The 27,006-nt window shown below is 37.2% G+C and overlaps 2 protein-coding genes across 2 annotated transcripts in view; both read left to right on the forward strand.

Annotated features, from left to right (window-relative positions):
- The first annotated feature begins 688 nt into the window (after positions 1-688).
- Positions 689-24,479, forward strand: thop1 (thimet oligopeptidase 1). Its single transcript, XM_039653622.2, has 13 exons — positions 689-819; positions 1,895-2,101; positions 4,107-4,255; positions 4,544-4,651; positions 4,747-4,849; positions 6,325-6,485; positions 7,553-7,688; positions 10,322-10,688; positions 20,596-20,797; positions 20,885-21,071; positions 23,355-23,483; positions 23,935-24,071; positions 24,155-24,479. Exons 1-13 carry the CDS (start codon positions 807-809, stop codon positions 24,314-24,316), a joined length of 2,061 nt encoding a protein of 686 aa, XP_039509556.1. The 5' UTR covers positions 689-806; the 3' UTR covers positions 24,317-24,479.
- A 142-nt stretch (positions 24,480-24,621) lies between these two features.
- The window catches only part of nwd1 (NACHT and WD repeat domain containing 1), a 28,751-nt gene continuing 26,366 nt past the window's right edge, over positions 24,622-27,006 (forward strand). Inside the window, exon 1 of the mRNA XM_039653616.2 lies at positions 24,622-26,489. Coding sequence (XP_039509550.2) covers positions 26,372-26,489 — 118 coding nt within the window. The 5' untranslated portion in view covers positions 24,622-26,371. The remainder of the gene's footprint in view (positions 26,490-27,006) is intronic.

Genomic DNA, 27,006 nt, shown 5'->3' on the forward strand with positions numbered 1-27,006 from the left:
TGAATGAATATATATATATATATATATATATATATATTCATTCACCGGTATTGTTTGTTTTAATGTCCCTTTGTATAATAAAATGCATTTGAAAAGTAGCAAAAATAAATCGTGATGGCATAAAAAAGTTTCCAATTCATTCAGTTTGAGCTTCATTTAGCCAATTAAAAATAAATAAATAAATAAAAATTTAAAAAAAAATTGAACTCCTTCAGCTAGGCGTAATAGATAAATCAACCCCTAGGATAGGCTATTATGCGTAAAAGCTGACGAAACCATAGAAACCCATAAACTCATGGCACAGAATTTCAGAAATGTTCATTACAAAATGATGAATTCATGTTTAGGTCAATTAAAACATGCAAGATAATAGATTAGGTAGCCTATAAGTTCTTCCTTTAATAGGCTATTTCATATTTCATATCAGTTGAGCAGGATATTAGTTTTGATTGTGCAATTTTAAGTTAAATCTAGTGTAGGCTAATTGAGTTAAATCTAGTGTAATTGAGTTTAGATAGATATAGATAGATAGATAGATAGATAGATAGATAGATAGATAGATAGATAGATAGATAGATAGATAGATAGATAGATAGATAGATAGATAGATAGATAGATAGATAGATAGATAGATAGATAGATAGATAGATAGATAGATAGATCTGTTTATCATAAGGTTGCAGTCTCTGACCAATCGTGAGGTCCGCAGAGAGTCATGTGACCGGAGCAGGAAGAGTGACTGAGCGGCTATTGTAGGTTCTTTGAATCGTCGCTGATACACACGCGGTGTTCTGACTTAGTGGAAAATGGCACCTACAGGTAAGTTAGCTACGCTAATCCTCAGGAGCACATATTAAACCGCTAGAATACAAGAAACTGATCATATCTGTCTGCTATTTAAACGAAGCTTAAGTAAAACCGACGTGATGTTTTTCGCTTATTAGCGCAGTGTGCTAGTATTCGGTGGGTCAGCTGTGAAGTTCGGTCAGCTGGTGCCGCTCGCCATCCGGTTCCGACAAGTGAAAACACACGCCTTTCGTCCCACAATGATATGACAGGGCCCATATTTCATATTGCTGGAGACTCCTTTATCTTCATGGTTACTCCTTTCACAAACATATAACGTTACCCTCAATATTCTTCTAACGCTCATACGCTATTTATAATGCAGGCTCAACTTAATTAGATGTCATGTTCAAGTAGAGCAAGGTTAGCTGGTTAACCTTTAAACTCTCGCACACCCTTAACAATATGATTCACAAAAACTGTAACGAGCAGATATCAGTGTGTATTTAGCGCGAAATGGGAACTTATGGAAAGGTCTTTAAGAATTTCTGTATCAAAAATATAGATTCTGTATATATTGTTTTGTTAAACAATATAATGGAGTCCTAACCTAAAATGTTAAATCATTTACCTTTTTAACAATTTGTTAATTGATATGTTATTTCAGGAACAATACATTGTGATTTATTAAAAGAACACCTTTTCAGGTCCACACATTTAAAGGGTTAGTTCACCCAAAAATGAAAATTCTGTCAGTATTTACTCAGCCTCATGTTGTTCCAAACCTCTATGTGTTTATTTGTTCTGCTGAACGCAAAGGAAGATATTTTTGGAGGAATGTTTTAATCAAACAGATCTCATTCCCCATTGACTAGTAGGAAAAAATGCATACTATGCTAGTCAATGGGGAATGAAATCTGTTTGATTAAAACATTCATCCATATATCTTCCTTTGTGTTCAGCAGAACAAATAGAGGTTTGGAACAACATGAGGGTGAGTAAATACTGACAGAATTTTCATTTTTGGGTGAACTAACCCTTTACGTTTAATAAGATAACTCATACTTTTGTATTATACAATCTAAGCATTGTCATCTCCATTGTTCAGGTGAAGTTGTGTTTGGCTCTGGGGATCGGGTGTGTGATGTCAACCGTTTTCGCTGGGACCTCACTCCTGACCTGATCCACCAGCTTACTGAAGAACTTATTGCCAAAACCAAAAAGGTGTATGACACGGTTGGCGCCCTGGACGTGGCCAGTGTCAGCTATGAGAACACCCTGAAGGCCCTCGCTGATGTGGAAGTAGAGTATACAGGTAGAAATCAATTTAAATGTTATTATAAAATATTCTCTCATTATAAAATAAATATTGTTTTGCCTAAAAAAAATAATAAAGCCTGGGACCAAGTGTTGTCCACAAATTGATGTTAATATGATGTAACACTTACTTTACACAACATTTACTGATATTTCACTAATAAATAAAACATTTACTGACACAACACTTCTGTTATTTGGTTATTCGGTTGTTTTTGGTTTCAGATTATGTTTGCCCTAATAGTTCAGCCCAGAGGCGACATTTACAAAGTAATATATACCAGGTTTTTCTATCCATCTATCTACATTTGAAAGCTCCATAGAAAAAAAAAGTCTGAGTTTGCAGAAAGCTGTGTTCAGTGGTACCATTCAGCACTTTTTGCATAATGACACGCCGACCAGCCTGTGCGCTTTCCGCTGCGGTTCACCATTGTTAAGGTGTTAAATTAGCTGAATTTGAATTCCATTTAAACTAATTATAAATGGCCCCTTTCATTTCTTTTGCTTTTGCTTTTTCTTTACATTGTTTATAGATGTATATAATGTTGATGTTATGTTGAATTTACTATGCATATAATCAGAATCGGTTGATAAAGGAAATTGTTTTCACTATAAATCACCTGTAATTCAAACCAAGGTTGCCAGGTCCGTGCTTTTCCCCAACACCGAACAGTTGTAGCACACCTCCCATAAAATAATAATAATAATTGCAAAGAGCTTTGTTACTTCTGATAAAAAAACAAAGTCTCTGCTTTCAAATTCTCTCCAGTTTGTCATGAAATTCTAACAATAAATTGCTTTCCCTTCACTTTAATTCAAGTTATAACATGAGAAATTTCACTTAACCTTGTATTTATCTCAGGAAAGTTAACCAATGTTTACAATTTAGTTTGCTATAAAAAAAAACTCTAGAGAATAGCTTACTTATTGTTAAATATAAATTTTCGCTTGAATATAGCTGTCGTGAATACAAGTGCCAACTGTATACAAGTGCCAACCTTATGTGCCAACTGAGTTGTATACAAACATTTCAACTTGTATTTTTGTATTTATTATATATGAAAATTAATAGCCTATATATGATAAAAAGAACCTCTAATATTATAGTACTGTACCAAATGAGAGTGTTGCCTGTATAGTTTGAGCATTTGTTGGTAGAGATTTTGTTCCTTTAAAAAGTATTGGTGAAGAAATTTAGTATTTGTGCTGTTTGTCGATATGACAAGTTTTATTTTACGGTATGAGTAATGTTATTTCACAATAACTATATATATATATATACGCTTTAGTTATTTTTGCTTTAAATAGTTTTTGAATACAAATTATTGATACCACTGAAATGTCATAAATCTTATCAATTTCACGATCACAAAAAAAATGAATACTAGCCTAACTCACATAAGTAAAAACTATAAAGCTCACTGAAGACAGGTAAACAGTCAGAGATAAATTAGTAAAATATGAACAAATAAACCAATTATAAGCAATAGGGCAAAAAACTACTCGCTTGCATGTATGTACATACAAATTAAATAGTCCTACCTTCAACCATAAGATAGAAATAATACAGAAATTGTAAGTAACCAAATGTACAAAAGCACTGCAGAGTCTTCACTGTGTAAACTAAATATAAATAGATTTATAATAGATGTATGTACGTATATAACATACTTATTAAAGTTGCAAAAGTGATTCAGTCAAGAGCAATGAGATTGTCTGATTAAAATTAAATGACAGACAGCAGCGGGTTTATCAGGCTGATAGGACACTCTCTAAGACGGGCATTTTGACACATGCGAGTGTGTATTTGACTGTTCAAGCCCAAAAAGGCGCCAAAAACAACACCTCTTTCACTGCTTTCTGCGCTTGAAGGATTTAAAATCACTAGTTTTAAGGCTTAATGCATTCAAATAATAAGCTTTCATGACAGTGCAGCACAGGAATGGATAGAGAGACGATAGGCCAACATTATTTAAATTGACAGGTTTTTTTTTTTTTTGCAGTCCAGCGGAACATGCTGGATTTCCCTCAGCATGTGTCGCCCTGTAAGGACGTCCGCACGGCCAGCACCGAAGCCGATAAGAAGCTGTCAGAGTTTGATGTGGAGATGAGTATGAGGGAGGATGTTTATCAGAGAATCGTGGCTCTAGAGGTGAGCAGGGACTGAGCACTAGCACATGTCTCTCAGGAACTAAACGCTAGTATCTCTCAGGGACTGAACTAAGCCCTGAGGAAACCTGACTTAACCAAATAAGTCACATATTAGTGTGTTGATCCACCAGCATGTGCATAATTTTATGAGCCATGAATGATATAAAAACAGGTAAAGATGGTGTAAGTGTAGAACACCTTCTCTAAACCTCTCATCATCCCCTAGATTTTATAAAAAAAAATGTATAGTTTTATTTTTGTTTTCTTCTCATTTTTTGTGTTTTAACAGGAGAAGCTATCAGATGAGAGTTTGACACCCGAGGCCAAACGTTACATGGAGAGACTCATAAAGCTTGGGAAGAGAAATGGCCTCCATCTTCCCAAAGAGACGCAGGAGGTCAGATACTAGCATCTAACTTTCAGTTTTGTATGTAACAGTAGCGCAAACACTCTCTTCTAGCCTGTAACTGAGATTTGTTTTCCCTGTAACAGGAGATCAAAAAGATCAAGAAAAAAATGAGCAATCTGTGTATCGATTTCAACAAACACCTGAATGAAGATACGACTTGCCTGTATTACTCTCGAGAGGAGCTCGGTGAGTGGGCAGAGTACTTTCCTTTCAGAGAGACACTGAAGATCAGATTTAGTGCCTTTATAAGGCAGTTATGGTCAATGGTGTAATGCAACTGTGGGTGTAAATAATTAAATAATAATAAATAATTTGTTACATTTATATAGACCAACGCCACTTTTGCGTCATCGAAGGGTAACGCCCCCTTTTGGGGGAAAACACCTCTATACTGTCTATGGGAAAACAAACGGATTCCCATGAGAACAGAACTCGCACTAGATCTGCAAAGTTTCTTGATAGCAAAAATGGCACAAACTTAAAGAAGCTAACGTTACTGAATACGGGGTTACAGAGGTGTCCCTTTGAAATGGTCGAAAACTGGATTAATGACCCCACACAGCGGCCAAATATGGACTATTCAGACATCTAACGTTACAACTATCTCGTGGAATCACCAAGTAAGCACGTAGCTAGCCTTTTTTTTCATTAACACTCACAGTATGACAAACTAGACGATGAATGGATCATATTTAACTTGATTTAAGCTATTGACATAGTCTAATAAGGTAACGTTAGCTGCTAACAGCTAGTCTTTCTAATAGCTAGTCGACAACAAAACTGTCAATAGCTTAAATCAAGTTAAATATGATCCAAGTGACATGGCCTCATCGTCTAGTAGTTTGTAATAGGCTACTGTGAGTGTGTAAATGATAAATAAATAAAAAAGGCTACTTACTTGGTGATTCCACGAGATAGTGGTAACGTTAGATGTCTGAATAGTCCATATTTGGCCGCTGTGTGGGGTCATTAATCCAGTTTTCGACCATTTCAAAGGGAAACCTCTGTAACCCCGTATTCAGTAACGTTAGCTTCTTTAAGTTTGTGCCATTTTTGCTATCAAGAAACTTTGCAGATCTAGTGCGAGTTCTGTTCTCATGGGAATCCGTTTGTTTTCCCATAGACAGTATAGAGGTGTTTTCCCCCAAAAGGGGGCGTTACCCTTCGATGACGCAAAAGTGGCGTTGGTCTATAGCGCTTTTTCTGGGACCTCAGTGCACTTCATATATGGAAGGGGGAATCTCTTTTTGAATTGTTTATAACATAGGTTACCCTAAATGCAAAACACTGTATTTTGCAATGTGCAACTTCAAAGCTAGTTTAAAAGTTAAAAGTTACTATGCCAACACTTAGGGAAATGTATTCAGTATTTTTTATTGCGTTTTAATTGATTTGATATTCATTTTCTCACTTTGTTTGCTCTGAATCTGAGCATTAGTAAAGGGCATTCAAAGTAATTTTCCATGTCAGAAAGACGTGACAAAATTTAACAGAGCTGAATTTGGCATGCTAATTAGGTGACGACTAAAAAAACAAACTATATTGAAGGTATTTTAAGAGTGCATTAGGTGCATCATTACTGTTCCAAAAGAAAATAAATTATCCACAAGGAATCTGTGAACAATTTATTTACATAGATGATTTTCTTTTTTTTTTTTTAGGTGGGCTACCTGAGGATTTCCTTAACTCTCTGGAGAAGGATGAGTCTGGAAAACTGAAGCTCACTCTGAAGTATCCTCATTATTTTTCCACCATGAAGAAGTGCTATGTCCCAGAGACACGGAAGAAGTTAGAGGAGGCTTTCAACTCGCGCTGCAAAGAGGTCAGACATCCCAGAAATCACCTGTAACCATAATTAGAATGCTACCTGAAAACACTGGTGATGCTTTAAAATAATGTTAAGGGAGTGTTCGTTTTTTATTTAAGGCACTACTGGAGGAGTTTTATAGGAGATATATATAGTAAAAATAGACTTGACCCTCCCTTCACCAGAAATACATTTTTTCTATGACCCTCCAAAAAGATTGTGCATGAAAAAGGCATGACCCTCACCGGTAATTTATTGATGACTGGTTTGCGCTTGATGAAGATTTTCAGATATCTCTATGCTTAGTAGACCAAACAGTCATTAAAATGGATCCTGTACAGTGCAACATGTACTGTATATATGAAAAGATTGGTCTGTGCGATGAATACATGTCTCACTGTAGCATGCATGCAATCCAGTTTTGTAAACTCTGTTACTTGTGTTTGTTTTCAGACATGATAACAGTCATTTTATACTTGTGCTTATGCGATATCACGATTTTTGATCGTGGATGATTTAATGTCTCCACATTCTGCTTTTGATGAAATATGGTACTATCGTACTACAGCGCTGCAGAGCCAGGTGAAAATATAAACAAGACAGTCCCAAAAATGTACAACATGACGTACATTCACGTCACATGTTAATGCAGGGGTAGAGTTACGCTCACAGGGCACTGCACCTATTCGCAATCACAAAAGTTAATTATTTGCTCGTACTTTAAAGCTTTGCCAGGTAAACATTTCATTGTCGTTCTGTTCTGACATGATGCATTTTTTTTGAGCGCGTACGCCTGAAGTGTTCGCATGTGCACTTTCAAACAGCGCCAAACTGGACTATTTTTGCGTCTGATTTTTGTTGGGTCAGACCAATCTTCTAGCGATATTGGGCGGGGGGGAGTAGGGAGAGCTACATCCTCCCCCTACTCCCCCTAGACTAGAAAAAGTTGGATGACCCTCCCCTCAACAAAGAATAAAAGACATGAGCCTCCCTTATTTTCCTCCAGTGGTCCATTCCATAAATACCGAACAAGTCCCTAATGTATCATTTTAATAATGTTATTATAATGATTCCCCTGATAGGAGAACTCTGGCATTCTGAAGGAGCTTGTAGAGTTGCGCTCCAAGAAGAGCAGCCTGCTGGGATTCAGCACTCATGCAGACTTTGTGCTTGAGATGAACATGGCCAAGACCTCCAAGAAGGTTGCAACTTTCCTCGGTAAGGACTGCTGTCTTTACACAGAAATAGAAAATAGAAGCTGAAATTAAAACAGAGCTAAATTCTAATAAAATGCTGTTATACTCAGTTAAAGCAAACATTTGAGAAAATCTATTTATTTATTGTAGTAATTTTTTTTGGAATGCATTTTTCATTTTCAAATATATATAAAAAAAAAAAACAGACACAAAGTTAATTTATTTATTTATTTTTTTAAATTATCTTTTTTTTCAACAACAGTGTATTTGGTAACACCACAATAAGGTTCTATTAGTTAACGTTGGTTAATGCACTAACTAACAATGATAAATAAATGTATAACCGTTCTTATTAACTAAAGTTAACAAAGATTAATAAATAAACAACTTCCAGGTCTATTAAATAATATTAAAAATCATACATTTTAAAATCTTCCTGGTCCACTGACATTTGTTACGACATAACTTTTTAACTCCACAATAAGTAAATCCACTTCGCTAGCTAATTACTATTCAACAGCAATGCAATAGAAATACACAGAGCTACCGCAGTTCAAACACAATATTCTAAAGATGACTGTGCGCCTGTTTGTCTGCTGCATAAGGTTTATAGTTAATAGGGCTGGGTATTGAGACAAATTTCACAATGGGCTATATGCACGCATAAGTTCCGCATTTGACGTAAGGATGCTCGTCCATTTCCGGTTGTGTAGATTAAAGCGGAGGAAAACCGGAGAAAACGGGATTATGGCAGAGTCTTCAATATTTACTGTCCTCCCGTCTTTGAAACGAAACGTACATACGTTTAGATGTAATTTTGTATATAGTTATGTTTATTTAATATAATTTTAAAAAGAAGCATAAACACAACGAGGGGTGTCTGTTTTATCTGTTTTTGTGACTAACGTTTCATTAGTATAACCATGGAGTATAAAATTCAATATAAATTCTCGGTATTGCATTGGATTCTATGATCGGCGGAAGTTATCGAGCATCCTTAATCCTTCACCGGAAATAACGCCGTGCATAGAGCCCATTCGATTCGATTTCGATTCACAAGCTTGCAATTCGATTCGATTTCGATTACGATTCGATATCGATTATTTTGGATATCAGTTACAATAAATGGCATTTTTTCTCAAGGGAATCAAATCTCTTAACTAATGCTGTAAACTATAGGAGTCTAGTTGTAGCCTAATAGGCTTCATTAGCCTATGGTAATAATGAATGAATCACTTAAATTAAACTTTTACTTATTTTTATAATAAGAAGATTATATGAAATATAAACATTTAAATGGTGGCTGTCAGAAAAAACTTGCCAGATTTATTCAAATATGAAGGTAATAATGAATGAATCACTTAAATTACACTTTTATTTATTTTTATAATAAGAAGATTATATGAAATATAAACATTTAAATGGTGGCTATATATTTAGCAAAATGCTCCTCTCTGTAGTTATTTTTTCTAGCTGACTAACGAGTTGATGTGGGTTTTCTGAGGTAAATATGACGATACATTGATTACAAGCTGTTTAACTGACGTCTTTCCACGGTTGAAACGCTGATTGAGCGAATCAATGTGACATGATACGAATTTCGATAAGTTGTACTCTATCTTTTAACACACTTTCAGACGCTCATTCATGTTTATTTCGCGCTGTAACTGGTATTATTAAGCCGGAAGAGAGATCAGCGCTGCTGCTTCTCTTGAGCTGCGCCAGAGCGATCTCACGCCACAGCGCCAAAACCTATTTATGTTTTTGAATTTCTAAAGAAAATGGACGTAATTTGAAAATTGAGACTTTGCTTCATATCAATAGTAACAAAGGACAAATATTACTGCGATTTTTTTTTTTGATGCGCGCAGCCGCGATACAATATCCCATTCATTCAAATGAAACAGGATGAATAATCGATTCTTGAGACTTAAGAATCGATATCGGTTCGTAAAAATGAGAATCGATTAATATCGAGAAATCGATATTTATCACCCAGCCCTAATAGTTAACTAATGTTAACAAATCGAACCTTATTGCAAAGTGTTAATTTAGTATATACAGGGGTTGGACAATGAAACTGAAACACTGGCCAATGTTGGAGGTTTCACATATATATGCCTGGCGGCCAATCTTCATAGTGAAGCATGGGTGGATCAGTGATGGTTTGAGCTCCAATATCATGACAATCCTGATTGTATTTGATGGACACGACACTGCCGAGGACTACCAAACCCTTCTGGAGGATCATGAGCACCTGATGCTCAAACCGTGTATCAGCATGATCATGCACCAACACACTCATCAAGACTTGTGACAGAAGGGTTTGATGAAGATGAAAGTGACGTTGAACATCTCCCATGGTCTGACAGTCACCAGATCTGAATATTATTGAGGTGTTTTGGAGGAGCGAGTCCACCAGCATCATATAGTGACCTGGACACTGTTCTGGAAGAGGAACGGCTCATAATCCCTCTGGTCACTGTGAAGGACTTCTATCTGTCAATTGGTGCTGTATTTGGATGCAAAATGAGGCCCTCACCATTATAACAAATTATTGTGTTGTAAAACCAGGTTTTTCAGTTTCATTGTCCAACCCCTGTAGTTGTGCAATTGTGTGTAACCCTTTGTTCATTTTCCCCCTGCACACTTTAGAGGATCTGGCTCGTAAACTGAAGCCCCTGGGTGAGGAAGAGAGGGCTGTTATTCTGAAGCTGAAGGAACAGGAGAGTCAGAAGAGGAATTTGCCCTTCACTGGAGAACTCCATGCCTGGGACACACGCTACTACATGACCCAGGTGGAGGAGACCCAGTATGCAGTGGATCAGAACCAGCTAAAGGAGTATTTCCCGATGGAGGTGGTTACCAAGGGCCTTCTGGACATCTATCAGGAGCTGCTCAATCTCACCTTTGAGCAGGTGGAGGGAGCAGCTGTCTGGCATGATGATGTGACGCTGTACTGTGTTAAAGACCGCTCCTCTGGACAGGTGGTGGGCCAGTTTTATCTGGATCTTTTCCCCAGGTAAGCACTCATACCTAGTTTCTACTGAAATTGTCCTGGTGGGGATCTGAACATCTTTCATTCTTAAGAATACAACTCTTCTTAACTGCTATCTTATTCTTTATAAAAATATGTATTCGTAAAAATAGTTTGTTTTCTTAAGATTATTTTCCTAAGAATTGTAAATAACTTTAAATCCTCAAAGATAAGATATTGGGTTGTCAAATATATACATATTTGTAATATTTGTAGTAATATGTATGAGTGCGCATCGCAAGAATTCCAGTCAACTCGCTCCGTGTCCAATTAAAACAAAAATAATTCACATGCACCGTTTTCTTGATGTAAATTCTTCCTTTAATCCAACTCGTTAATAAATAAAACAAAGAAAAGAAACCAGATATAGTCTTAAATCCTAAATATCACGGATGCGGTAAAGAAAACTGTGCGACTCCACTCTATTTTCTCTACAGAACGCACAACCGCTTCACTTCCCGTCGCAATTCTTAAAGGGCCAGAGTACAATTTTTACACATACCAAATTTCAAGGTAAATATAAAGAATATTTGTCTAATTAGTACACACAAAGAAAGAAAGTTACAATAAAAACACAAATATTAAAATACTGAAATACAACGCATAATATGAAATAATTGTCACTGAACAAAAGCAAAATTAGGCTCCTACATTACCGACCTCTAATTGTTCTCAAACTCTTTGAAACAATTACTTAAATTTAAACAGAAGGAGCCGTATTACTTCAATATCTTTAGTGAATTATTAAAGTCCAAAGTAAGGCAAATTTGGTTTTCAAAAATGTATTGCCTTCACTATTTACATTCTGCCTCCTGCAACAGACAAAGTTTTGTTATGGGTCTTTCAAAAATGTTAGTTTTGGTCTTAATGCGGACTTGTCGGACGAGACCTTTCTTATCAGGAATGGTTTCAATGACCCTTGCTAATACCCATGAATTCCTGGGGGCGGAGTCATCAACTACCAGAACAATATCTCCAACAGAGAAGTTTCTTGTCTTGTTGTTCCACTTTTGTCTCTGTTGCAACTGTGGCAAGTATTCTCGACACCAACGTTTCCAGAATAGATCCGAAACATATTGAACCTGTCTCCATCTGCGCCGAGAATACAGGTCATCCTTATCAAACAGTCCTGGAGGCAACGATGGCTGTGACTTAAGTAACAACAAGTGGTTTGGAGTCAAAGCTTCCAAATCATTTACATCACTTGATGCTGCTGTGATTGGACGACTGTTGATTATAGCCTCTGCTTCACAGAAAACAGTTTGAAGGCATTCCTCATCAAGAACTTGTTCTCTAATTGTAGCATTAAGAATCTTTCTTATTGAGCGTATCAATCTCTCCCATGCCCCGCCATGGTGAGATCCAGTGGGAGGATTGAAAACCCACTTAATTCCTTGCTGACTGAGATGGTCTTCAATCTTTTGGCTGTTCAGTTTTTCAATGGATTGCCTTAACTCACGTTCAGCACCTACAAAATTGGTCCCATTGTCTGACCTGAGAACCTTTACTTGTCCTCTTCTGGCTACAAACCGACGTATAGCATTTAGACAGGAATCAGTGTCTAGTGAAGAAGCAACTTCGATGTGCACTGCACGGATTGCTAAGCAAGTGAATATAACGCCATATTTCTTGACAAGGGTTCTTCCACGTTTAACCATGAATGGTCCAAAATAATCTACACCTACTCTGGTAAAAGGTGGATCATCTGGCAATACCCTGTCTGATGGTAAGTCTGCCATTATTTGTTTTCCTGTTGAGGAATGTAAACGGCGACAAATAACACATCTTGCCAGCATTTTTCTGATTGCAGACTTTGCACCAGGTATCCAGTATTTTTGTTGCAGTGTTGAAATCATGTGATTTCTACCACCATGTCCTGTTTTCTCATGAACATTCTGGAGGATTAAGTTGGTGACATGAAGATCCTTTGGTATAAGCATAGGTTGCTTACTTTCTTCTGGCATAGCAGCATTGCTAAGTCTTCCACCGACATGTAAAACTCCATTATGCAACTGGGGGTTTAACCTGTAGATCGAACTGCCTCTCTTTGTCGCATGTCCACTTTGCAGTGCTGAAATTTCTTCAGAGAACTTCTCTCTTTGACAGAATTTCACTATTTCAAGCTCAGCCTCCTTCAAATCATCAACAGAAATGTTGCTTCCTTTCCATTTAGCTTTAAAATCTAGCATCTTTTTGTCCACAATCTGCTTGCTTTTACCTGAGTTGCTTAAAGTCTCTGCAGCAGTAAGAGTCTTTCTCCTTTGCACAAGTTCCAACAGCATGTTTTTCAATTTTAGCATCCACGCTACAATGCGCTGAAGCTTTATCCAAGAGGAGAAATGATTCATCAGTTGTCTAACTGAACTGTTATTGTGTTGAGCTTGTATTGAATTGACCAACACTGACCTCTTGATCTCTGGATCATCTGCAGATATCATCATTTGATCCATGTTCTTTGGCCACTCATCAGTGAATTCGTAAAGAAATTCTGGGCCTGAAATCCAATTTTCATTCAGCAAGAAAGTGTTAACCTTCTGCCCTCTGGAGGCGCAATCTGCTGGATTTGATGCAGTATCAACATGATTCCATTGTTCAATCTTTGACATTTTCAGAATATTTGTGACTCTGTTTGCCACGAATGTTTTGAATCTTGTGCTCTCGTTTCTGAGATATTTAAGCACAACTGTGCTATCTGTCCAGTAGACTGAAGGTTTAAGCTTCATTTGTAGTTCTCCTTGTAACATCAGATCCATTTTTGTTGCAACTGTCGCAGCTGTCAGTTCCATTCGTGGAATTGTAGGTCTTTTTAGAGGGGCAACCCTAGCCTTCCCCATCATCAATGCACAGTGCACATGATCCTGTTGGTTACGTAGAAGAAGATAACTTGCTGTACCATACGCATCCTCACTCGCATCTGCGAAGTGATGTAGCTGTGCCTCGACAGCTTCTCCAAACCCTGCTGGTCGAATGCACCTATTCACCTTGAACTCTTCAAGTTGATGAATCCCATCGAGCCAGTCTGTCCAACTTTGCTTTACTTGCTCTGGAAGATCATCATCCCATCCTATTTTCAGTCTGCATAATTCCTGCAGGATCCTCTTTGCTGGTAGAACTACAGGTGCAAGAAACCCCAATGGATCATAAATAGAGCTGACAATCGAGAGCAATCCTCTTCGAGTGAATGGACGATCTTTAATGACTATTTTGAATTGAAATGTGTCTGACTCAACATTCCAATGGATGCCCAATGCTCTTTCCACCGGCAGTGTTTCTTGATCAAGATCCAAGTTTTTCACTCCATCAGCCCGTTCATTATCAGGGATAGCTGTTAAAACAGCACGACTGTTGCTTGTCCACTTCACCAGACGGAAACCTCCTTTGGAACATATTGCTCGTAGACCTTGATACAGCTCTATTGCTTGTGTCTCAGTGGCTGTGGACTTTAAACAGTCATCTACGTAAAAATTTCGTTGAACAGCATCAACAACATCAGCTTTGAATAATGCACTATGATCTTCAGCACACTTCCTCAAAGCAAAGCAGGCGCAGCTGGGCGAAGAAGTAGCGCCAAACAAATGGACAACCATTTTGTGTTCCACCAAGTCACCATTATAATCTCCGTGAGGCCACCACAAGAATCTTAAAAGATTTGAATCCTCTTCATGGACACGAACCTGGTGGAACATAGCTTCCACATCTGCCATAATAGCGATACTTTCCTGTCTGAATCTTGTAATGACACCGACAAGATTACTTGTGAGGTTAGGGCCTTGTAAAAGTTGTTGGTTCAACGACATCCCTTGAAAAGATGCCCCACAATCGAAAACAACTCTCAGTTTTTGTTTGACGGGATGGTACACCCCATGATGAGGTATGTACCATATGTTGTCATCTGTTTGCTTGTGATTGTCTTCTGTCAGCTTAACAGCATAGTCATTTCTGATGAGACTGTTCATGAAAGATGTATACTCTGTGTGGAACTCAGGATTTCTGATGAATTTTCTTTTCAAATTCAGAGCCCGTTGTTCAGCAATCACTCGATTATTTGGCATCCGAGTAGTCTTGTTCTTCAAAGGTAGGCACAAGCTGTAATGACCATCTACAAGTTTAGCTGACTCAGACATCATTTTCATAAATTGGTGGTCTTCCTTGGACATTTCCAACTGATCATCCCTTTCTGCTTCAGGAAAATCCTGCTTGAATTGCTGTTGCCACAAGTCTTCTAATCTGGCTACTGATATGCGATTTACGGATACTTGAACATTCCTTCCTTTTCTTGTGATGTCATTACTGTTCCTGAGGGGTCCATTAACTGTCCAGCCCAACTTGGTTCTTACCGCAAAAGGTCCATTGTCTTTACTACTAATAACCTGCCAAGGCTCCATGACTTCAGGCACATTAGATCCTATTAGCAATCCGATTTCTGCTTCGATGCTAGGTAGACAAACCTCTTTAAGATATGGCCATCTCTCCAAATCCTTTTGCTGTGGAATGTTCCCCTTGTGAACTGGAATTGTTCTTTGTGTGAAAACATCTGGAAGTTGAATGAACATATCACCATCTAGCCTGCTAATCTCCAACCCAGACACTATGTGAGTTCTGACTTGTTTTTCATCTCCCATTGTTCTCAGAAGTATATCAGTCTTCCTTCCATTCACATTCAGTTCAGACATCAAAGCTTCAGTACAGAAAGTATCTGAACTTCCTGGGTCGAGAAAGGCGTACGTTTTGACCAGATGCGTACCTTTCGTTGTCTTGACCTGTACAGGAACAATTGACAAAGTACAGTCATTCTCACAAAAATCAATGACTCCACTGTTGTCCTTTTCTGCACAAATTAATGCACTTGTAACAGACTGTCTATCACAGTTATCCGTTCTATCTTCCTGAGGACGTGCGATTTCCTTTGGTTTCATATGCAGTATGGTTGGATGAGGCAAAGAACATTCACTGCAGCTAAGTCTTTCTTTGCATTGTTTACTCATGTGACCATGCTTTAAACAGCCAAAACACAAGCCCTTACTTCGCAGAAAGTCAATTTTCTCCTGATGTGTCTTGCTTCTCAAACTTCTACACGATTCCAGGTTGTGCTGCAGTCCTTTACAAAGAAGACATGATTTTTTCTGATTGCTTGGATGGTTATTTTGTGATCTTTGAAATGAAAGTCTTTCGCCATCTTCAACCTTTCTATCAATTGGTACGGCACTAGTCGTGAAGACCCTTTTGGTAACAGCCCTTTTGTAAACACTTGCTTCTGTATGTAGCTTATCTTGTCCTTTTGTTGTAGAACTATCCTTTATGTCTCCAAACACAGGATGAAGAGAAATCTTCGCTTGCTTGCTAATGAAATCAACTAAATCTTTGAACTTCACTCTAGCATTTTGCTTCTCTTGTTTTTCACATGCCACAGATCGCCATTTTTCTCTTAACTTGTATGGAAGTTTCACCACAATGGCTCTGAGATTTGCTGCGTTATCCATCTCTTCCATGTAAGTTATATCTGACATTGCATTGCAACATCCTGACAGAAACAATGAAAAGGAGTGAAGTGCTTCTCCGTCTTCATGTTTGATAGAGGGCCAATGTAGAGCTTTGTTCATATATGCTACTGCAATCTGATACTCATTTCCAAAATGCTCTCTCAGAAGCTGCTTTGCCTTAAGATAGCCTTCAGCTGGGTTCATATGTAGACAACTACGAATCAATTCCTTTGGTTTTCCGGTTGTGTACTGTTCCATGAAGTACAAGCGATCCTTATCATATTCAGTACGATCCTCAACACCATGTTCGAAGGCCCGAATGAACAGCTTATAATCAAGAGGATCTCCTTTGAAAATGGGTATGTCAATCGAAGGAAGCATAGACATCTTTTGATGCTTCACTAAGCACTCAGTGATATTGGCTTGCCGCTCCATGACATTACATAATGTATCAACCATGTCCCCCTCTCTACTTGAAGAAAGCTCTCTTGGGATGGTGTCATTAGTTGACTGAGGCCATAGAGGCTGAAACACATTATCCAGCAGACTTTCTTGTTTCAGTTCATCTTCTTGAGCAGTTATACTACCTGACTCCAGATCTATTTCGTTGTGACATACAGATGAAGATCGACTGCTTTCATATTGCTTAATGACTTTCATTTTTGCATCAGATGCTGCAAGGGCCACTTCTAACTCAAATTCCTCCTTTTTAGCCTTTATTTCAGCTTCTTGTCGTTCAATAGCTTGTTTCTTCTTCAATGCAGCATGTTTAACAAGTAGTGCAGCTCTTTCTACTTCAGCGGATATGCGTGCAGAAGAAGTTGTAGAAGTTGTAGATCTGCCATCTGATCCATGTTTCCTATGCTTCTTACTTGAAGTCACTGACACAGAAGAAATGCTATCCTCAGGATTAACTTCTAGATCACACTGTTTTGATTGCTCAGCATTTTCTGCAACCTGTTTCATCCACTTGTTGACTGAATTAATAAATCTTTCACATGTTGAGACTCTTGGTTCAAACCATGTATGCTGGTCCTTTGCATAATCTTCATCAGACATACATTCCTCAATAGCATGATTCAACTGACAGAAATCTTTATGCAAATCTTTGTATTCCGTTTCTAATTTGGTTCGAACAGCATCAAAATGTGCAGCATCATCCATTAATTGTTCGATTTCCTTAGATTTACTTATGAGCTGAGCTAGTTTAGTTTTCCTTGATTGCACAAGTCTTTGCAACTTTTCTTCCTTTGCTTTCTCAGTCATTTTTATTGACCTTTTAGTACGAGTACAATCCTCAGTTTTCTTCATAGTATCCTCTTTTAAGCTTCAACATCAAATGAAGTCATTGTACTCACATTTTATATCGAACTGTTCAGTCACGTTTCAATTTTTACCTCAGAAATCTTCCTGAATTGAATAGCGCCGTTAGATTGCATGTAGATAATCACGCTAGGGCTGCAACAACTAATCGATAAAATCGATTATAATCGATTATGAAAATCGTTGTCAACGAATGTCATTATCGATTAGTTGGTCTGATTACGTCACGGGGATTGTTTACATGGAACATGCGCTTCTTACATGCGCTTCATGAGGCGCACATGCAGTCTCTCTCCCTCGCCGCTCTACCCTGTCTCGCGCGCGCAACACGGACAGTTTGGAGCACATTATCTTCTGTCTCGCATGCGCACTCTTGATTCAGTGAGTTTGAACTAATTTGCGGTCATCAGGAAACCGCTATCAATATGCAGCACAGGAAAATCATTCACCTTTCGGTAAATTAGCCGTTTTGAAACCAAAATAGGTGACCTACGTTAATCGTGTATACTTTATGAAGCCATACTATAGTATAATGTGAGATAGAAATGTATATTTAAGTCATTAAATTCAAGTTAACCTAAGCTTTTCCCTCCACTGCGGCTGTCAGTCATTCTCTATTCGGTGTTCAAACAGCGCGTCGCGTTACAACAGTTAACATGATGATCTCTTTCCAAGATGATTCAATGTTATTATTATAATTGATCCGTAGATAAAGGTCTATGATGGTTTTTCTATCTTGCTAGACTTTTATTGCTGTAACTTAATCACTTTCTACTGAGTGTCTGTTAGATCACAACACTAGTCGGCGCAGTATAATTGTTCTTCACGTGCACAGTAGCCTAACTGAAATTTAAAACTGTTAAAAGAAAAGGCTTAATAAACTATTGCATAGATACTGTATAATACACCGTCAATATGTCTTTCTCTTTCCTTGGTGCTTTTAACTTTAATGCGGCGGACACTGAAGAGCTGCGCGCCGCCCTGTGACTCCGTGTTGCTTCAAGCGAAGCGCATCATTCAGCGCTCGCGATGCGCATTTGCACTCTGTGCAGCTCTTTCATGATCATGTCATAATACTTTTGCGCAATGAAAGCTTATTAATAGCCTTTCTTGTTCTGTCCTATCTATTATATTTTGCTTCCTCACTAAACAGCTGTGCTTTACATTTAAAACAGTGGTGCATCTGATTTTTACGATGTTTTTCATGAATGTATAACAACAATACAAAGAGCAATGTGTACGTTTTACCAGAGTTAGTGCTACACTTATTGTCTCTTATTTGTTCCCCACTAAGGAATGTTTTTTTCACTAAATGTTTAGATTTTATAAAATTATTGTGCACTTGTGATATTTCTAGGTTAAGTTTTGCTGAGTTATCCACTAATCTAGTTTACAATAGCATTTTTGTCATAGGTTATGGTCATATATTTTTTTTTTATTTCTTGTTTTTCTTTATAATGAAGTTATCTGTATTAAGTAGATTGTTTAACACACAAAAGAGTGTGGTTTTTAGGGTTTTATTTTGTTATAATAAACAAAAAATGAAATATAATTTTTTATTCGATTAATCGATTAATCGAAAAAATAATCGTCCGATTAATCGATTATCAAAATAATCGTTAGTTGCAGCCCTAAATCACGCACATCTGAGGTAATCCTTGCAATTCCTTTTCCAACGAAACTCCACTTGGCATACACTTCAAGATCCATTGTTCCTTTTAACATCTTCGTGTCAAAAACGTCCTTATCCATCTGGAGTAAGTTTTCTTTACTAATATGAGTGCGCATCGCAAGAATTCCAGTCAACTCGCTCCGTGTTCAATTAAAACAAAAATAATTCACATGCACCGTTTTCTTGATGTAAATTCTTCCTTTAATCCAACTCGTTAATAAATAAAACAAAGAAAAGAAACCAGATATAGTCTTAAATCCTAAATATCACGGATGCGGTAAAGAAAACTGTGCGACTCCACTCTATTTTCTCTACAGAACGCACAACCGCTTCACTTCCCGTCGCAATTCTTAAAGGGCCAGAGTACAATTTTTACACATACCAAATTTCAAGGTAAATATAAAGAATATTTGTCTAATTAGTACACACAAAGAAAGAAAGTTACAATAAAAACACAAATATTAAAATACTGAAATACAACGCATAATATGAAATAATTGTCACTGAACAAAAGCAAAATTAGGCTCCTACAATATGTTTTATTACTAGAAATAAGGATGTGCTCTAGTATTGCTCTGAATTGACACCAATTATCAATAATGTAAAGAATGCTTGGTCATGGTTCTGTGGTGTAACTTTTTGCAGAATTCAAAATTCAGTAACCACTCTACAAAACTCAAACGTGACTAAAACGTCATGTTTTAGTCACCTTAGAGCCATTTTTAGTTTGGCATTGTCGCGTTATCATCATAAAAAAAGTGCGCCAACGAAATAATTTCATTATCGTTGACGTTGAAATTTAATAATGCACCAAAAAAAAAAAAAAAATATATATATATATACCAAAACACAAGGATGCATCGAGAGGTGACTTGTGTGGACTTGAGACAGCCAGGTATCCCAGAATACATCTCTCACTAATCAGACTGCATCAATAGCAGAGGAGAACCTGCAAAATTTAAAAATACTACTGTAATTGTCTCACGAAATGTAGTTTTAGGATTTTTCAGGTGAGAAAGTAGTTGTTTAAAGCTCAAATCTGAGAATCCGGGAAAAGTTGACACCATTATGACTACATGTTTTCTTAGAAGTACTAAAGAAAGGTGTTTATGGGATTTGAACTGTTCCTACCTGTTTGACTTTTCCTACCTACCTGACAAGGGAAGATGTTTCCTCTAGGTAACTTCTTCTACTTCATAGGCTGCCAAGTTTTATTGAAATCCCATTTTACTAGCGGTGAAGTGTCCCTTTAAGTTATTTCTTAAGCAGCTTTGGTGAAACTGGCCCCTGTATCCTGAGGTTGGACAGGCAGCTTCAGTGTAGTATTTCTGAGATTTAAAACCCATTTATATCCTGAGCGCAGAGCTTCAGTGGCAGTTCAGCTAGATCAGTCGCTAATTCTCCATTATCTCTATAGGGAGGGCAAGTACGGCCATGCTGCATGCTTTGGCATGCAGCCCGGCTGTTTGCTCCCGGACGGGACCAGGCAAATGGCTGTGGCTGCCATGGTGGCCAATTTCAGCAAGCCCACCGCTGACGCTCCATCCCTGCTGCAGCACGACGAAGTGGAAACGTACTTCCATGAGTTTGGACATGTGATGCACCAGCTTTGTGCTCAGGTCTGAATCGAGGCTTTCAGTGTCATTTAGGTTGCATCTTATTTGCAGTGTGTTGAAGATTAAATATGGATGTACTTTTTTGTTCAGACCAACTTTGCAATGTTCAGCGGGACTCACGTTGAGAGGGATTTCGTGGAAGCTCCGTCTCAGATGTTAGAGAATTGGGTCTGGGAGAAGGAGCCACTGCAGCGCATGTCCAAGCACTACAAAACAGGAAACCCCATTCCAGAGGAGCTTCTGGACAAACTTATCAAGTCCAGACTTGCTAACACAGGTGACCATAGACGAAACAAACAGTCATTTTCACAGACGACTTGAACTGATCAACTAGCTACAAGTAACAATTTATCACACACTTTTCTAGTCGTATTTTGAAAATTTCTGTTTTCACACTTGGTCCATTGTGACTCATCAGTCCGGGCTTACTTGATTTCTCCATTCTCGAATTGGATGCCTATGTACAAATTAGGGGTGTGAATCTTCATTGGTCCCATGATTAAATTTGATTACGATTATCGTATCACTCATTCGATATAATGATGCGTTGCATCCTCAATTTTCAGTATAACTGCACATGACTACATTTTCGTCAATTAAGTCCAAAGGAAAATGTGACCCTGGACCACAAAACCAGTCAATTTTGAGATTGAGCTGAATGAACAAGCTTTCCATTGATGTGTGGTTTGTTAGGATATGACAATATTTGGCCAACATACAACTATTTGAAAATCTGGAATCTGAGGGTGGGAAAAAAATATAAACATTGAGAAAGTCACCTTTAAAGGGTTAGTTCACCCAAAAATGAAAATTCTGTCAGTATTTACTCACCCTCATGTTGTTCCAACCCCGTAAGGGAACACAAATTAAGATATTTAAGATCACTCCTGCATACTAGTCCATAGGCTTCTTGAGGGAATGACTTGCTGTCCTCAAAGTTATTTAAGACATCGTTAAAATAGTCCAAGTGACTACAGGGGCTCAATCTTAAGTTTATCAAACGACAAGAACACTTTTGTGCGCAAAAAAACCAACAAAAATAACGACTTTATTTCAACTATTCGTTTATTTTTAGTTTAATGGCGTAAGCTTCTGTTATTGTACGTCACACACATGACCAGCATCGGCCAATAGTAAGCCTACGTGTGACGTAGCTTTACGCAATCACACTACGTTAACTGACTACAGGCCCATGGAGAAGGAAGTGAATAGTTGAAATAAAGTCGTTATTTTTGTTTGTTTTTGCGCACAAAAAGTGTTCTCGTCGCTTGATAAAGTTAAAATTGAGCCACTGTAGTCACTTGGACTATTTTAACGATGTCTTTAATAACTTTGAGGACAGCAAGTCATTCCCTCAAGAAGCCTATGGACTAGTATGCAGGAGTGATCTTAATATCTTAAATATCTTAATTTGTGTTCCGAAGATGAACGAAGGTCTTACGGGGTTGGAACAACATGAGGGTGAGTAAATACTGACAGAATTTTCATTTTTGGGTGAACTAACCCTTTAAAGTTATCCATTAATGTTCGCGATTGTGCTGCATTAACTCACAAAAATAAATGTTTTATATATTTAGGGTAGGAAATTTACAAAATATCTTCATAGAACATGATCTGTACTTTGATCATGATCTTGAGATTTTTGGCATAAAAGAGAAATCGATAATTTTGATCCATTCAATGTATTGTTGGCTATTGCCACAAATATACCCATGCTACTTGTGGCTGGTTTTGTGATCCAGGGTCACATATTGTCTTTGTAAGCTGTTTATTTTAAGATATTTTAGATTTAGTCTGAGAGTTTTCTGTCCCTGCATTGAAAATGTATGTACAGTATACTGGCCTTGTCCAGACAGGAAATAAAGACTTCATCAAAGTAGTCCATGTGACATCAGTGGGTTAGTTTGAATTTTTTGAAGCATCGAACATACATTTTGGTCCATAAATAACAAAAACTACGACTTTATTTATTTTCAGCATTGAATGGTCTTCCGGTTCTGTTGTGGATCCGCGTGCAGTGACGCTGCTGACGTGTGCCTGGTGTGTCCATGTATTCGGGTTCAAATAAATATGGCTGGGCAAAATGCAGGTCTTCCTCTGTGTCAAAATCCTTAGACATGTTTGCGCAGATTTTACAGCTTTTTGTCTAAGCTCAGGCATACCAGATACATGTCATACAACTATAACCCACTGATGTCACATGGACTACTTTTTTTGATGTTTGATGATTTCCTTTCTGGACAAGGACAGTATACCGTACATAGATTTTCAATGGCGGGAAAGGAAACTCTCAGACTAAATCTGAATATCTTAAACTGTGGTCCAAAAATAAACGGAGGTCTTGCGGGCTTGGAACTGCATGACGGTGAGACATAAATGACAATTTTCATTTTTGGGTGGGTGAATTAATCCTTTAAGCTAATCCTGTACTGCGTTTATTTTCGTCTTTCTGGTGAGATTGCTGTGGAAAAATGCCATCCAATATTCACAGATTTCAATATCTGAGATCTTTTAATTGTATCCTGTTAATAGTATTTAAACTGTCCTCCTTGTTTTTCAGGGTTGTTTAACTTGAGGCAGATTGTTCTGGCTAAGGTGGACCAGGCTTTGCACACTAAGAATGGGCTCGACGCGGCTGAGGAGTATGCCAAACTCTGCCTGGACATTCTGGGAATTCCTGCTTCACCAGGTAAAATGAGATTTGGGACACGGCAATATATAATACAACTTTTTTCACAAAATGAACGCACTTAGGAATTACTAGTTAATTGTACATATTATTACCACTTGGAATGAGGATAAGAACTTCATAATATGACACAATTTGACTTTTTTATTTTATTTAATTTTTTTACTTCTGAGTGTGATGGGCATAAAGGGATGATCAACCAGAATGTATTTTTTATCCTTAATAATACAAAGCAATATTTACTTATAAAGCAATATTTACTTGTGTTAAATATCACAAAATACTCTATATTTATGCCATTCACGGTAATGTATACATTGTAATTTAATTTAATAGCAAAATTGGCACAAAATGTTATAATGAATATTTGTGAACATCATCTCTGTATTATAACTGAATGCAATTATTATTATCTCATTATTAATACCTCATTACCCCCGTGCTCTTACAGGGACAAACATGCCTGCTACCTTCGGTCACCTGGCTGGAGGATATGATGCTCAGTACTACGGTTATCTGTGGAGTGAAGTCTTTTCCATGGACATGTTCTACGCCCGTTTCAAACAAGAAGGCATCATGGACCCTAAGGTTAGCCTAACCTCCAGTGCTTGTGAGTCCTGTGCATAATATGCCTTTTGCATGTCTGCTCATGTTTCTGTGTTGTTCAACAGGTGGGTCTGGACTATAGAAGGTGTATTCTGAAGCCTGGAGGCTCTGAGGATGCTGTTGACATGCTGAAGAAGTTCTTGGGAAGAGAACCCAAGCAGGATGCATTCCTCCTAAGCAAAGGACTCACGGCTGATCTGGAGTCCGGGACGCCCTGTGCCTGCTGACAGACTGATACCTCCTAAACAAATCCCAAAAAGCTCCTTCACTAATCATGCTTTCTCCCAACCCTGCACTTATGCAAAGAGCTTTCACTATGGATGTTTGAAGCATTGGTTTAAAATTGAAAATTGTACTGAAATATGTCAACAAAAAAATCTCCAAATGACACTCTTGTTGCGTTTTAACTGTTTTCTACGGAGCTTAATGAATCCCCTATGGAAAATGCCAAGGCACTGCTTCAGTGCACTCATAACATATAATTTGGCACACACGGGATACCAGTCACATGATTCACAACAGATCCCTAGGAAAGTATTAGCTTAATATTTGACGAATTTCACCTAAAATCTAAAGAATTAAAAACAAAAGAATATATTTTACATTAAGTAAATTAAGACAGATTAAGCACATTTGTCCCCATGAATAAATACATATGTATATATATTCTTACAAACACAGAATTAATAAATACAGTGGTGGCAAATATCATTAGAACAATACGTTTTTTTTAAAAAATGTTTTAAAAGAAAACTTCTATTCACCGAGGCTTCATTAATTTGATCCAAAATACAGCAAAAACAGTAATATTGTGAAATATTTTTACAATTTAAATTAACTTTTTTTATTTGAATATATTTTAAAATGTAATTTATTCCTGTGATTATAACTGAATTTTCAGCATCATTACTCCAGGCTTCAGTGTCACATGATCCTTCAGAAATCATTCTAATATGCTGATTTGATGCTAAAAAAACACTTATTATTATTATCAGTTTTTAAAGCAGTTGTGCACATTTCTTTTCAGGATTCTTTGAATAGAATGTTCAAAAGAACAGCATGTACCTGAAATGGAAAGCTTTTGCAACATATTAATGATACTGAAAATTTAGCTTTACCAACACACAAATACATTTCAGTTACAAATATATTCAAATAGAAAACAGCTACTTTAAATTGTAAAAATATTTCACAAAATTACTGTTTTTGCTGTATTTTGGATCAAATAGCCTAAATGAAGGCTTGTTGAGCAGAAGAGACTTCTTTTAAAACATTAAAAATCTTACCGTTCTAATAATTTCGGCCACAACTGTATATCATGTATAATATAAATTGTAATTAATTATTAATATAACAATAAATGTGATGGTAGTATTTTACTGCCTGCGTTGTATTATTTTAAATAACAAATAATAATTATTGCAAAAAGAAAATGCAGCTTTTTGAGATTTAAAATATAATCCAACTAAAATCATAGCAGATCTTGTTCCACATTTAATGTAATATTAAAAATCATATAAGAATGAAAAGACCTTTGTTTTTCATGGTAACATACTACATGAATTGCACAATTTTGCCTGGGGCAAAGTAAGTTTTGGTCATGATTCAAAGCATCAACCCTGACACCCGATTCCTTGGTGAGCCTAGACCTTGGTTATTCTCTCCCGAGACTGAAGGGTTCTGTGCACATTAGAGAAGCTAGAAACAAACAACACGGAGTAACAATTGACAGATGCCGAGGTTTAGTTAGCAGTGCAATAAAATCACCTGCTCCTGTGGGAGCATGCTCAGTTTATCAGGTTCACGTAAACACTTGTCATTTTAAATCATGTTATATTTATTGGAAAAGAGGCAAAAGGATTCCAAGGATCTTAAACTTAATCAGAAATGAAAAGCAACAGTAAATGGAGTCTTACACTTTAGGTTAATTAAAGGTGTGGCAGCTGCTCACGGTCTCCAGGGTCCGGGTCGTAAACACTGTCTCTCTTGGCCTTCCTGATCTCAGTGGATAAAATGACGGGTACAGAGGAGAACAAACAAATGTGCTAGAGTGCTTCGCAACTGAGCGGTTTTCTTTTCCTTATAGTGGAATACTGTGTAAAACGAATTTTCCATCTAGGGTCACAATTAATATTCGCTTTTCGAACTAAGCAGTGATGCTCAGTAGTCCTGGAGCACATTCAATGCTGTATTTTTGAGGGGGGTCTCTAAGATTTGGGTGGGTTATGAGGACAAGAGTGCAGGCGATCATACTCTGGATTTATTGAGGTGTGTTGGTCAGGATGGCTGTGGTGGAGATGAGCAAAACTCTTGGATTGGAGGCGCTACGGGGACAGAGCGCTGATGATCTACAACCTGTTTCCAGAATGGTGCGAGTGTTCATCAGCTCCACACACTCAGGTAAGGCTTGCACTTGTTTTAGTCAGACCCTTAACTCTGATTTTTTTTAACACTCTTGTGTGCATGTATATGTGTGTGTATGTATATATATATATATATATATATATATGCACATTTATATATATATGTGTGTGTGTGTGTATGTGTATATATAAATGTATGTGTATATATATGAAGAGTTCAGATGCAAAAGCCTCTAAGTGCAATTTGAAATTTTCTTCTTTAATGATGATTTTTATCAAACTTGTATATTTAAGTTCAGTAATTTCTCTAAAATAGCAATTAATAGGTAATTATCATTGCCATTTAAGTGAAATCACTGAACTTAAATATACAAGCTTGATAAAAATGATCATTCTAGAAGAAAATTTCAAATGGCACTTAGAGGCTTTTGCATCTGAACTCTTCATATATATATATATATATATATATATATATATATATATATATATATATGCACATTTACACACAGTATACTATAATCAAGTTTACACTTGAATATTAAATATCACAAAAT

The sequence above is a fragment of the Pimephales promelas genome, chromosome 21, assembly GCF_988280905.1.
Source record: "Pimephales promelas chromosome 21, fPimPro1.hap1.1, whole genome shotgun sequence".
NCBI lineage: Eukaryota > Metazoa > Chordata > Actinopteri > Cypriniformes > Leuciscidae > Pimephales > Pimephales promelas.

Excerpts from the sequence above, each read along its gene's own strand:
- thop1 (XM_039653622.2), top strand. Across the intron at positions 21,072-23,354 it reads GTCCAGACTTGCTAACACAG|GGTTGTTTAACTTGAGGCAG; the intron begins GTGACCATAGAC and ends CTTGTTTTTCAG. Across the intron at positions 23,484-23,934 it reads GGGAATTCCTGCTTCACCAG|GGACAAACATGCCTGCTACC; the intron begins GTAAAATGAGAT and ends GTGCTCTTACAG.